This window comes from Punica granatum, chromosome 8 (assembly GCF_007655135.1).
Source record: "Punica granatum isolate Tunisia-2019 chromosome 8, ASM765513v2, whole genome shotgun sequence".
NCBI classification, from domain to species: domain Eukaryota; kingdom Viridiplantae; phylum Streptophyta; class Magnoliopsida; order Myrtales; family Lythraceae; genus Punica; species Punica granatum.
In genome coordinates, this window is record NC_045134.1 from 5,054,383 (window position 1) to 5,068,963 (window position 14,581).

The following is a 14,581-nucleotide window of genomic DNA, read 5'->3' on the forward strand; positions in this document are numbered from 1 at the left end:
ACTGACTTTCCCAATCAGGAAAAATTGCCCCCGAAAGAATGAAAAGATGTATCTTGTCCGCATTTCTAAACTTTTATCTAATCAATAAATAAATCAATTAACAAATGTTAACCCCTCTTCCCCTAAATTGGCATTGTTCACGCCTGTACAAAATATGATATGATCCACATTGAAGTCAAATGAACGCGTACGTCTTCATATATGTCATCACACACAGGCACACACATATATATAACTATCGAAAGTTCATTCTCTTGTCTCAAATTGATCAATCGAATTAACTTCTGATCCGAGAAAGCCAAAGAGATATGGCGGACCTATTTACACCATACAAGCTGGGCAACTACAACCTCTCCCACAGGTCCGTGCACATGCATGCATACGTTTATGTGTTTATTCAAGTATATGAATTATTTCTTCTCCTCTTCTTCTTCTGCAATTTTGCAGTAGCAATCTGCGATTGTCAGCGACTGATGTGCATTTGGTCATTACTTAATGATTAATAATATTACAGGATCGTGCTAGCACCCCTAACAAGATGCAGAGCGATGAATGGCATTCCGTCGGCAGCTAATGTTGAGTACTATACCCAGAGGACGACCCTCGGCGGACTCCTCATCACCAAGGGCACCCTCATCTCGGACACAGCTGCTGGGTAAATATTTTCGAAATCTGCTTTCATTGCATTTTCATAAACATACACGTATCTTTATCTTAAGGAATGATGATATAAGTTTATGGTTATTTCATTGCTAACTAAGTCAATTGATGGAATACAGGTTTCCGCAAACTCCCGGAATTTACACAGAAGAACAAGTCGAAGCCTGGAAGGAGGTCGTCGATAGTGTTCATGCCAAGGGTGGCTTCATTTTTTGTCAATTACACCACGTCGGCCGTGCTTCCCATACCGGTACGCCTATATTTACATAATTATTCCATGCTACCATGCACATTTTTCTCCATTTATCAATTTAATTCCACTTAAAAATTAAAAAAATATATATATATTTAAAAAAAATTGAGTAAAAAGCAAATAGAAAACATTTTTTTAAAATAAATTATTTATTTTATTTTAATTAAAACTGAGAGTGAATTCCTTATTATACATTGTGCAACGTAGAATAATACACGTGCGATGTCACATCATAAAAATGTTGAAAGCGTCAATAAAATTTGACGGAATGTATTTGATCACAATGTTTTTAAACATTATGTACTCAATTATTACCAAAAAAAAAAAGATTTGTACCAAAATATTACATTCGTAAAACGTTGTGCCTTGGGTTTTTACCCAATTTTTTTAATCTGTTTCTCCTCAGTCTATCATCCTGGAGGCGATGCACCGATTTCATCAACGAACAAGGGCATATCGGATAAATGGGAGATCATAATGCCAGACAGGAGCCTGGGCCGGCTATCGCAGCCTCGTGCCCTAAAGACATCCGAAATACCGCACGTAATAGAAGATTATTGTCAGGCAGCAATAAATGCCAATCGAGCAAGTTTTGATGGTGTTTAGATTCATGGGGCTCATGGCTATCTCATAGATCAATTCTTGAAAGACGTAATCAATGATCGGACCAACGAGTACGGTGGATCGATCAAGAACCGGAGCAGATTCTTGATGGAGATAGTGCGAGCAGTCGTTGCAGTGGCCGGTGTTGGTCGTGTCGGGGTTAGAATTTCACCTGCTATTGACCACATGGACGCCATGGACTCTGATCCGCTTAACCTTGGCCTTGCTGTCATCGAGAGACTAAATGCACTTCAAGGACAACTGGGCTTGAAGCTCGCTTACCTACACGTGACCCAACCTCGGTTCACAGTGGCTGGAGCCAAAAATTTAGGCAAAGGAGGCGAAGAGGCGAAGCTGATGCGCGCTTGGAGGAGGGCATATCAAGGCACTTTCATGAGCAGTGGCGGTTACACCCGGGAGCTGGGGATGAAAGATGTGGTCGATGGAGATGCCGATTTAATATCGTATGGCCGGCTCTTCATTTCGAATCCCGACTTGGTCTTCCGATTCAAGATTAATGCACCATTGAATGAGTACAACAGAGAGACTTTCTATACCTCAGACCCTGTCATTGGGTACACAGATTACCCTTTTCTTAGGGAGTGGAGTGAAATTAATAGCACGAAACCTCAGTGAGGGAGTTGCCTTTATTTATATTTTGTTTTTTTTCATTTTAATTTAATTTGTTGCTTTTTGTGTGCCTATTTTTTTCATTTTAATATTTTAGGATGTACAATAATAATAATTGTAAGCTTATTAGGCTTCCATAAATATTGTAATACATGCTCAGCGGCCAATTCACGTGCTAAGACTCATTGCTTAATTTTCATCTTTTTTTCCATTTAAGAAATAAACTAAAAATATTAATACAAAAAGAAAAAAATATCTCTCCTGTCTTGCTTTTTTATATTTTCGTTAAGCTGAGCAGGAGAAGCACGTACTTAGGTGAGGCAGGCAAATATCATTTTAGAAGTATAATTTATGAGACAAATTTTACAATATTTATTATAGTCGAGTAATAGAAAGCTCTGGCTCGAGCTCTGTCTCAGCTTAAAATACTCGTGATTGTGTTCATCTTTGTTCTCTGTATTGAAAGACTGGCTCATTTAATCTTATGTAGTGCAGTGGAATCTGGGAAGTGGAAACCGAAGAAGGTCGGCAGGTCGGGCCGTTTGATCTCCCATCATATGTTTGCTGACGACTTGATCCTCTTTGCCGAGGCTTCTGTTCCCCAGATGAAATTTATTTGTAATATTCTTGATCATTTCTGTGCTACTGCTGGCCAAAAGGTGAGTCCGGCTAAATCTATGGTTTTCTTTTTCAAAAATGTTCCCCTCCATCTTCGTCAAAGGATTTTGTAGGTCTCCTCCTTCACCGCAGCCCCCACCAAGGGCAAGTATTTGTTTATCCCGATAATCCATGGCAGAGTCAGAAGAGATCATTTCCGGCACGTAGTCAATAGAGTTCAGGCGAGATTGAGCGGGTGGGCTGCAACCTCCCTTTACTTTGATGGTTGGGTCACCCCTGCTATATGGGTTATCCATGCAATTCCTTCTTTCTCTATGCAGGTCCTAAAGTTCCCCACGGGAGTTTGCCAGGAGATTGATCGTTTATCTCGCAACTTTATTTGGGGCCACATCTCGGACCGGAGAAGGATTCATTTAATTGACTGGAATACCTTAACGCAACCTTGTGAACACGGGGGACTTGGGTTTTCACTGTCTCGAGTCATTTAATGATTGATAAGAGAGGATTTGTCCATGAAATGGGTACAATTTAGACTTGGTTTTATGTTGTTTTCATGGTATCTGATACTTGGATGACGGTTTCTAGGAAAACTTGTGCGAGAAAAGAGTTGGAGGCAATTTGATGTATGTTCGGGATGAATTGGAAACTATTGAAGTATCAAGATGGAACTTGTACAACCGATCCGAAAGGAAGTTCAGAATCAATCCCCGATTTATTTGCAAATCCAAGGATTCCCTTTCAGTTACAATGGGATTTTTAGGAAATCTTTAAAGATGGATTCATTATTATTTCCTATTTTTGAGGGAGATATAAAAACCTAAAGATTATCTAGGTTTAGGTTTTTTATACTGCGTTTGGTTTTAAAGTAAGATTTTAAAATCAGATTTTAATTTTGAAAAAGAGTGGTATAAATGGGGCCACCCTTTGACTTTGTATGAGTTATTTTGTTTTGTTGTGAAAAAAATGGTATAAATGGGGCTCACCCTTTGACTTTGTATAAGTTATTTTGTTTTGTTGTGGATAGAATTAAATTAAAGTAGGATTTTAAAATCCTACTTTAAAACCAAACAAGTCTTTAGTTTTTGGAGAGGAGAAACTGGAAAAGGAGGCAGGCGGCTGCAGAGTGTTCTTCCAACGATCGTCAGTTTTCATAAATTCCTGCATAGTTATGTGTGGCTAATTCATTTCGTTTGACTTGAGAACGGAAACCTCACGGTTTGATTATGAGGAGCAGGTTTTAATATTTCGATTTCAGCACTTATTCATTCTTGAATATTATCGTTATAAGTATTCTCTCACGGTCGTGAATAGGATATTTGTAAGTTAGCATATCGACGACTACTATGGTGTTTGTAGAAATCGTTTCGAAACAAGACTAATTAGGAACGAACGGTAGTTGCAGCCCTAATTAGTTAGAGAATGATAGGACGAGTCAATTAATTGACGAATCGATTAATGGCTCGAGTTAAGGCATCCTTATTCTTAAAGCCGTTGTTTAGTTAATTAGGGAATCGGTCGATACCTTGTTAACTGGTTGATGAACTTGCTAGTTAGACGGTGTTTTGACTAGTTAGAATTTAGATGCTAGTTGATTCCTTGCGGTCGTGGGAACTCGACTCTTAGCTGCTGAAATTTACATTCTGATTCTTCTATGATCAACCAAACGCTAGATGGTTTTCGAACTCAAGTCATACGTCTCCCGGTTATTGATTACTCAATCTCCCTTGCACTTTTAAATTTTTTTTACTGCAATTTAATTTCTTGGTTTAGAAAATCCCTTAACCTCCTTTGAGATTTCGACTCGGCTCTCACCCTTTTCTTACTACAAGTTTTGGGAAAACCGATTTTATTTTGGGGGTTTCGACATGCCTTACCAATGATCCCTTACTTGCCAAGATTGGATGTGGTCTCCTCACCCGTCTCGATGTTCTTTGGGTTCATGTTCTCAGGAGCAAGTATAGGAATAGAGACCTCAGTCGTTTTCAACTTCGATATATTTGTTGATGTATTAAGGCTATACCGTCTATTTTCTGTAGAGTCTGTCCAGCTTTCTAGGAGTTAATTAGTCGTTGGTTTTATTTGGTCGTCGATATTGTTCTTATTAGCTTGCTTGTCTTTGAACCCCTAGCAAAAGTATGAGGCTCCACGAACTTCTTTACTTTGAAAGTGTTTACCTCATTGCTCCAAGAATAAAAGATCTCCCATTATCACCCTTATGATATGCTCTTTGCCTTAACCCTTTCATTGTCATTCTTCACAAACTTGAATACCCTTCCAATTGTTATATTATAATCTGTCACAGCTTTCTTGATCATAGTTAAGTTTGGGAATAATATGTGCAGCTGTAATTGAACTTCCCCAAACATGACCTTTTTATCAAACTCATGATACTTTCTTAACTCCTCTTCACCCTTGTCTTCGTTAGAGACACAATTGTCCATTAACTCCTCTGAAATATAACATTCCTCATCATCACTTGAGATGACCATATCAGTAGTTGTTGGTACTAATCAAGTATCTGCTCCCCATTCTTAGATTATGATCCTTCTCCAAGATGCTCTTCTTCTTTACCCAAATGACCTTTAGCATCATTGGACCCCTACTAGTCTGAACATCACCTTCATCATCATTAAATATTTCTTTTGGATCCCATTAAATTTCTAAATCAACATGTTCTTTCCATCTCCTCCTTCCAACATCTTCGATACCTTTATAACTTTCATACTCAAAATGGTCCTCCTGCCCATGTAGATCATATACTTCAAGATTATCCTTCTCACCAACCTCATCATCATTCCTTCATAAAACCAAAAAATATAATAAGTAAAAACCTAATAATTCAGCTTGCAAAGTTCATTAATTTGATCAATCAATTTTAACAAGAATCAAACAAATCAGTGAAGAGGTCAATGCACCATCCGTCAAATCTCTATATAATTATATATATATATATATATATATATATATATAAAGAAGACTTAAGTCGGGTTGCTTCTCTTTGTCCCCTACAATCTATATAAACAAATAGTCATAACTATTAGTAACCTTAAGTAAACACAGAACAAATAACTTTAGTCCCTCCAATGAGCATTGGAACATCTGATCTGAATATTGTAATAAAAAAATTTCCTAAATTGCTCATTCCACACTTCTGCAGACAAAAATTATATTAGTTACAACACTCAAAGTAATCCCATTCAGCACGCTTCCCTTCGTAGACAAAATCGAGACTTTTTGGGATCACATTCAGCAAAAACAATGTCTTATTCACTTTTATCAAGACGGTAGTTAAAAAAATTAAGACTGTACTGACCTGCTCCCCATGTGCCACGGAAAACAACAGCTTTTGAGCCAACTCCAGCAGCAATAATCCTTGTAGCTTCTCATGAGAAAACCACCAACAATCACGATTGAAACTTCTCAAAATCACAGGCGATACTCTGACCTACAGAATTCTTGAGGCGTTTGGTCGAATTTGATGATTGGATTAGCCTTTTCAAAAGAGCGAAAAGGAAGTTTTGAGGGGATCTGATTTTGTACTTCATTTTGGGGGTTTGGCTTCCAGACAAGCTGTTGTGCCACTTAATGAGCCACAACAACATATAATGGCCAGATTATCAAATTCCATCAGGACTGCAAAAACAAATTGAATGGAAGGACTAAATTGTTCTAAAGTTTCAAATGTTGGGACTAACTAGTATGCACACTATATTTCAGGGACCAATTTGCAGTTAAGTGTATCTTTCAGGGACCAAGTTTTCAATTTTGTCATAACTAAAATTAATGACCTTATCATCTGTCGTCCTGCATCTTCCTCTTGAAAATATCTGTTGACAGCATTTCCTATAAGTCGTCCTTCATCTTCCTCTTGAAAATATAGAGACACAGAGAGAGAGAGAGAGAGAGAGAGACAGACAGAGACAGAGAGGGAGAGAGAGACAGAGAGGTGTGAGAAGGGGGGAGAATGGCCGATCCGTTTAAACCTCTCAAGATGGCCAGCTTCAATCTATCCCACAGGTTCGTTGATTGATCTTCAGCAAATTTTCCATCATCCAATAATCTTTCTAAGTTATATTGGTCGTATTAGGCTATGCCTGTTATCCCATTGATAGTTTTTGTCACTTCGATCCATTCTGTCGTAGTCTCATAATTTATCGTATAACTTCCTTGTGCCAAAAGTTAATATTGTTCTTTTTTTTTGGGCCAAGTAAAAAGTCAATATTGTTAAATATGACCTATATATTAGTTTGATTTTGCAAAGTGAGGTCTTCAATTTTTTTTAAAATTCTCTAATTTCATCCTTATGCTTGTCGGTCGTTGGCATCATGAGGAACTCAACTGCTGATGGCAACATATTTGGTGTTGAGTGATATATATACATATATAAATAAATATATTTATATGGTTACTTTTCTATCCAATCGTGGCCGAAGTTAAGTGATGACCAACATCTCACTCACTGATCTCATCTATCGCTTTGAGCAATTTTTTGTATACATCATTATATAGGATAGTCCTAGCTCCGTTGACAAGAGCCAGAGCTCTCAACGGAATTCCACAACCGTGTATGGTGGTCTACTATGGCCAACGCGCTACACAAGGTGGTCTCCTCATCGCCGAAGCCACTGCAATCTCTGAGACAGCGTCCGGGTATATGTGTTCGTTCGTAAAGCTCTACATTTTTTTTTACATTTTCTATTGTAACTGGAAGCTCTAAGTTTCTATATAGACCAAATTTAAGCAAATTACTAAAGGCGGCTAATTAACTTAAAATAAAACTCTTGGAGCAAGTTGCAATTGACTAGTTAGTTCTTCATTGGATTCTTTGTAGCTATTTCCTAACAGACAAGACCACCTTCGGCTGATCCATCCAAAAAAAGATTCCAACCATCTCTCTCTCTCTCTGTGTCTGTCTTTTTTTTAAAATATTATTTTTCTGTGATAATTAATCAATTAAACAAATTAGAAACTACCTAACGAAGTTTTTGTCTTGTTAATTTTATTCTTTTGACGAACAGAAAAACTTTGAATTCGAAATACTGATTATATTTCTCATCTGATTTTTAAGGTTTCCAGATGTCCCGGGAATCTACACCGATGAACAAGTAGAAGCATGGAAAGATGTAGTGGATGCAGTGCATGCCAAAGGAGGCATCATCTTCAGTCAATTGTGGCATGCTGGCCGAGCATCGCATCGAGGTATATACTCTGTTTGCCATAGTTTTCTGTCATTTCCATCCCCAGTAATATTAAATTTGACAGTAGTGCCTTAAAAATATCAAGGCACCGATGTTGTTTGCATTGTCAAATTTGATAATATTTTTTAATTATCCGATGGAAGAAACCATACGCTATCCATTCTCGACAGATTACGGTCTACGGAATGACTTTCTGCTCATCAGACCTTTAAAAAGGAAAAAAAAAAAAGAAGAGAGATGTCTATACCAATTCCTAGGACTTTGATGCCATTAGTTTATACCTCTGCACTTGAAATGGTTTGGACCGACCGAATTTCCATAGAAATGCCTTTGAAGCAAGTAACTCACTGACTAGTGACTATTCCATCGAATGTTTACATAATTTAAATATTGAAAATACTATTCATGTCCATTCTAATTGAATGAAAAGGGGGCTCTTGACTGATGTCTGTGTCATCCAACCTTGGCTTGCGCGGGTTGGCATCAGGCGTACAATTCGGATAAAGTTGGTAATATATATGAGTCGTTTTTGTATGATTGCATTAGTATATCAGCCTGATGGACAAGCAACTGTTTCATCCACAAGCAAGGCCATATCTGAGAACTGGAAAGTAGTAATGCCTGACAGAAGCCAAGAGTTGTTTCACAGGCAACCCCGAGCTCTGGAGACATCTGAGATATCGCAGGTTGTGGAGGATTTTCGTCAGGCAGCAGTGAACGCGATCCAGGCAGGTTTGTCGTAGCCTAGGCATACGTTAATTTGGCTTTCAACATTGTTGATCAGTGATCACTATGTATGATTATCAACTACTGTACTGTACATTGTTTTGTATAACTGTTTCCGTTAGATTCTCAATTAGTTGATACTCAGTACTATATGCTTCGGATAATCTAACATTTACTCTCTTCCTTTTTAAGGTTTCGATGGGATTGAGATACATGGGGCACATGGTTACCTGATCGATCAGTTCCTGAAGGATATGGTAAACGATAGGGAGGATGAATACGGTGGACCAGTTGAAAATAGATGCAGGTTTCTAATGGAAGTCGTTCAAGCAGTTGCCGAAGCCATCGGTATCGATCGTGTTGCCGTCAGGATTTCACCTGTTTTCGATTATATTGACGGGGTCGATTCTGATCCACATAAGCTTGGGCTGGAAGTCGTCAAGAGGCTAAATAAGCTTCAGGAGGACCTTGGATCAAAGCTCGTTTATTTACATGTCACGCAGCCTCGATTCATGGCATCTGAAAATAGTAAGAGGACCACAGTGGAGGAGGCTCAACTGATTAGTCTTCTAAGGAATGCCTATGAAGGTACATACGTATGTAGCGGTGGGTTTACTCGAGAGTCGGGGGTGGAAGCGCTTGAGAATGGCGTTGCTGATCTAATTGGATATGGTCGCCTCTTCATTTCCAATCCTGACCTGGTCTACCGGTTCAAGATCAATGCGCCATTGAACCCATACAACAGAGAGACTTTCTATATCAATGATCCTGTCATTGGCTACACCGACTATCCTTTTCTCGATGAGAAAACACATAGTTCTTTGAAGTCTCAGGCAGAAAATGCTATTATGTTCGGGGCCACAGGGAATTAAGGGGACGCTTGTCGCTTTGTCATATCCATTGAGTCGCTTTGGATTTAATTGGAACACCAAATCTATCTGTGGTTAGACCAACATGTCTTTTGTCCTATTTATTAGGTACGGCTTTCTTCTCTGTTTTGGCTTGATTCGATGATAATATGGTCCATCTATGAAACATATGTATATGCTCTTTCCATCGTATATCTTTGTTTTGTGTGATCGGTCGAAGCTATTGGACATGAAACTCTTTCAGCTTGAGCATGATATGCAGCAATCATTTTCGACATGCCCCTTGGAGGGTCAAGCCAAATACCTAGCTTTCTTAGGCCGACTAATTGATCTTCACATTGAACGATAATTATGACACAATTTTTACGTGATTTTGTGATCTTCTGTAATCATATTCAGAAAAGATTAGTAGTTCTTGATTCATTGTCCTCAAGGTACGTGGCACTGTGGAACAAGAGAGTGTTTGCCATGTATAAATTCCTGAGGCGAACATTGAAACCTAGTCCCCGATCTGAAAAATCTGTTGATGTCGATCCCCCTCCTTTGTGTCGTCTCCTTATTATCGGACTTGCTAGCAACGCTGCAACTTATTTGTGTGTGGTCTGTTGTCATATTGACTAGACCGACAACATTGCACATATAATGAACTGGGTCATTGCTAGACTCAATAAATTGTGACGATCCAGCTCACACGATATTCAGTTAGTCCGGAATATCGAAACACCACAGGATAGATCAGCTGCTTATCACTTCCCACACATTAACCCATGTGTTAGATTCACAGCAAAGAGATTCCTGCGATGGAATATGATGTCGGATCCGCCTGGAATACCATAACACAATATTAACTCAATATTTAAATAAACTATCATCTGTCTCGTTCTATTAATATATCCGTTTTTTACCTAATCGATCTATCTACTTCGATCATGTCCTTGAACATTTGCCAATTTGAAGTAATAGAGAAAGGGAGAGAGCAATGGTGGATTTATTTACTCCTCACAAGACGGGCAAATTCGATCTATCCCACAGGTTTGTTGATCGGTCTTTTGATTAATTTTCATCATCAAATAATCAAATCTCTGATTTGGTTGTTTTAGCCAGAAGTGTCTTGCTTTATCACCTCTGATCTTGGATTCTCGTATGCCTACATTGTGTAAACTATCGATCCTATATATGCCAAATCAATCGCGTACATATGCATAAACAATCTGGGGAAGTAATTAAAGTGATTTAAAAAAGTAAGATAAAAGATAAAATAAACTGAAATAGTTCTATTGTGATCAAGTGTTTCATGACTTGTCCTCCAATGATACAAGCTGCTTCTTTGATATGCACATGTATTACAGGATACTGCTGCTCCGCTGTCAAGATGCAGAGCTTTGAACGGAATCCCGCAACCATGTATGGCGGTTTACTATGGCCAACGCTCAACAAAGTGCGGTCTCCTCATCACCGAAGCCACCACTATCGCCGACACAGCCCACAGGTAAGCCTTCTCATTCATAAAATTTGGTCCTGCTCACGTATAGTTCGTGGTGGTCTTACAAGTTTCTACAAATTGTCAAGAGTCATAAAGTTTTCATATGGTTAAGTCAATCCTAATATGTCTAGTCGGTTTACACTTTTGTCCAAACCATTATTGAGTGTTAATGGGTGATGACGTGTACATTAACGGCGTCAATTTTTTTTCCAACTATAATTATAATGGCCACGTGGAATCTATTAAATCCAATCTATAAGTTTGACCAAATTGTCAATCGAGTACTTGAAGTTTGATTTAACTAAATCAGTCATGAAATATCTGGTACTTTAGTTCAAACTATGGTCTTACCTCGACGGTGAGATGTGGCCTGGAAGAAGGTTCGGGCTCACCAACCTTCAGTCGAGGTCTCGAAAGCCTTAGGTCGACTCACGAGCCCATGCTCGGGTTTGCCTTCGACTCTCAAGATCCAATCCAAGGCTTGCGAGCATGAATCTAGAGGGCAGATCTCATCCACGATGTCAGTTTTGACCATGTCATGGCCATATTTGGCTTCTTCGCCTGAGAACGACCACCGCTATATGCGACATGTACAATAACGAATTCATCGAGTCAACTTTGCCCCCAGTTTCCACCATTTTAGCTGCATGCTCTGTTCGATTTCTTCAACGCTCTGCTTCTTCTCGTCTTTGTATAGCACTGCTGACCGTTCCTCGAGAAGTCTCCTGCGTCTTCCTGAATGCCATCAACGTTCTCGATCCTTATTGTTCTGGTTGTCTCGATCGCAATTTGACACCATCACATTTTGCTTCTTGTTGTTTGTAGAATTTTTGTCGGCACGTTTCTGCATCTGTCTTTTAATCTGATCATTCTTTTCTCCAATCATGGGCATCATGTCGATAGGATAAGATAACTTTTCATTGGGTTATTCATCACCTCGGGGCATCCCAAGCATCGGAGGAGGTTCGTTGACGGACCTTACCACCAGATATTGGCCTTCGTGAAGGGTCGGCAGTTAGCGATTGGGCACAATGTGGAATGGCATGCTTCTGACGTAATTGCGAGAGTTACCAACACGGAAGCATCATTGATCGCAAAAATCGTGACATTGAAAAGGCCTACGAGATCTCCGTTCTCCGTACTTAAATCTTTCTTCTAGTGGTGCCCCCGATCAACCTTCTTCTCACCGGAAAAAAAGATGGGAAAACAACGTAGGCGTCTGTTCCTGAGTTCTGGCGGTTCTTGAGTGCAGGCTTCTGTCTCTTCCTTTTGTTCTACTTCCGCTGACCCTCCTTCTCATTCCGTGCTGTCATGCCGGTCTTCTGCCTTTTCGATCGATCACTCCATCGAATGGGGCTCGCTGCCATTGCTGGCGTCCTTCTTCACGACCCTTATCCTCACGAATTAATGATGGCAAAGCCGGATGCATGGCCTTCATCGTCGTTTCCCTCATCTATTAGAACACTCGCCCAAACGATCACCCCATAATTCCTTCTTCAGACACCTTAGAATCCATAACTCGACACTTGGGGAATCTCCACGGATACCAGGATCACGGCCTTCCATATCGAAGTTCCCACGGACGGCGCCAATGATGTTGTTCAGAAAATGGGGTGCCCAATATTGTTGTTTGACGGATGGGGCGTCTAATCTACTTGATGAAGACACCTCTTCAAACTTCGTGCTCGGATAACCCGCAAGAAGGGGAATATCGAGATAAAATCCCGATTTTCCTCTTCGATACTTAAATGAGTATTTGGTTGTAAGAATGAATGAATGAATCTCAAAAAAGTCGCTTACCTAGGATATTTATAAGCATTTGCCTCGTTTGAAATTTGGGTTTGATTTTAGAATCGTGATTTTGATTTTAACTCTACCCATAACAAAACAAATTACACTCATCAAAGTCAAAATAATGGGCCCCGTCCATAAATATTTACACCACTTCATTTTAATACAACTCCATAATTACAATATTCTCAAATGAATGTGGGCCCGCAAGTTTGACCAAATACTCCGTAAAATCACAATCAAAGTCAAGTTAAAATCAAACCTAAATTTCAAACGCCACCTTAGTAACCATTGGAATCGGTTCTAATTCGAATTCGACGGGACACTTGTTGCTCTTAGGCCATGAACCCCTATATATGGCTATATCTCTTAGTCACAAAGGATTGAGAGAGATATTACAAATAATTGTTTGTCAAGTCCCAAGACAAACATTCTGACATATATGGTGAGGGGAATAAATGGATCAACCGATGCATAGTCGGTCGATTTTTACATTTATTATTGTCCTATTACTTTATTTTTTAAGGCATGGATTAAAAAAGATTTTGCATTATTTTAATACTAGAAACTTACCCACACTACGTGCAAATTATTCAGTAAATTATATTTTTATTAACTTATGGAGTTAATGTATGAATTTTATAAATTTAATTATGATTGATTTATGTTAAGTTCGATGTAAACTATCATCAGCACCACATGTACAATATTTCTAATAAATGATATTTTTTAAATTAGAATATAATAAAGATAAAACTAATAATAAAATAATCATTTGAAAGAAAAGAAGGGCAGACAGCGTCAATTATAATCTATTATATTATGTATCTTGTTCAATTTTTAATGAGAAAAGAAAAAGAAAACATTCTTACTGCATGTTTTGTTAGGCATAATCTATGGATGAATTATAATTCATAAAAAGAGGAAAATGGTTTGATGTATTTGTTTGTATTTTAGTAAATAGTTTTCAATGCCATCTTCATTAATTCATTGAGATCGTGATTACTATTCTTTACATGTAGTATTTTCATATTTCAAGAAAAACTTTCTATTTTACTTTTAATATTATTTTTTATTGTTAATTTGATTGTTGATATTCTCAACTGATTACCTATTCTATTTTGTTAATAATTATTGCTAAATTGGCAGTATTGCAAGGGGAAAACAAAGATAGAGAATCTTCATTAAAAAAAAAAAATTCAATAGAGAAGTCATACCTGTTATTACCAGATTCTAATACCTGTCAGTATTGCTTTTGTTTGCGAATAAGAGGCACCATCTTACGGTGACAGCGAATGCGAGTTTCACCTGAATTACCGTTCTACTGTATGTTTATTCGTTATGTACATTTAAAATCATTTAATCATTTAATGATTTTTTCCAGTTGAGTCACTGCAAATTGTTAATTGATGACATGTGGCGGAGGCCGGTGGAGGAGAGGTGGCTAGATAGGGTCGATCCAGTCCTGCCCAACCTAATAAGCTTACTTCGGTTTGAGATCCGTGTGAAATACTGATAATTCGATGAAATCGAGTTAATTTAGGCATTACTGAGCTGTTCATTGGAGCTAAGACTTTGAGATAGTCGAGTTTTAGGTTGTTTTTCGGTTATTATTAGGCTAGGTTTAATTTTATAGGCCGTTTAGTCTTTTGAATTTTATTTCCAAATTATTCTTTGATTAATCCCTATGAATTGCATGGTATTAATTCGAGTTCTATTTTAATAGTTGTTCGAGGCTTTGAGGTGCTCG

At 38.4% G+C, this 14,581-nt stretch overlaps 1 protein-coding gene and 1 pseudogene across 2 annotated transcripts; both read left to right on the plus strand.

Moving 5' to 3' along the window:
- The first annotated feature begins 293 nt into the window (after positions 1–293).
- LOC116215906 lies at positions 294–2,325 on the plus strand (annotated as a pseudogene).
- A 4,270-nt stretch (positions 2,326–6,595) lies between these two features.
- On the plus strand, positions 6,596–9,809 carry LOC116188986 (12-oxophytodienoate reductase 3-like). Of its 2 annotated transcripts, XM_031518462.1 has the most exons (5): positions 6,598–6,781; positions 7,274–7,414; positions 7,833–7,963; positions 8,509–8,694; positions 8,881–9,809. In XM_031518462.1, exons 1-5 carry the CDS (start codon positions 6,729–6,731, stop codon positions 9,558–9,560), a joined length of 1,191 nt encoding a protein of 396 aa, XP_031374322.1. In that variant the 5' UTR covers positions 6,598–6,728; the 3' UTR covers positions 9,561–9,809. The 2 variants fall into 2 exon arrangements, with proteins under 2 accessions (XP_031374323.1, XP_031374322.1); XM_031518463.1 differs by lacking the exon at positions 7,274–7,414 and having other exon boundaries at positions 6,596–6,781.
- Positions 9,810–14,581: the final 4,772 nt, after the last annotated feature.

What these genes read in the sequence shown, in the direction of transcription:
- LOC116188986 (XM_031518462.1), top strand. Translation starts at nt 6,729, where the DNA reads ATGGCCGATCCGTTTAAACCTCTCAAGATGGCCAGCTTCAATCTATCC. An exon ending in ATCTCTGAGACAGCGTCCGG is followed by an intron (nt 7,415 to 7,832) that starts GTATATGTGTTC and finishes CTGATTTTTAAG; the next exon opens with GTTTCCAGATGTCCCGGGAA. An exon ending in AGTGAACGCGATCCAGGCAG is followed by an intron (nt 8,695 to 8,880) that starts GTTTGTCGTAGC and finishes TTCCTTTTTAAG; the next exon opens with GTTTCGATGGGATTGAGATA.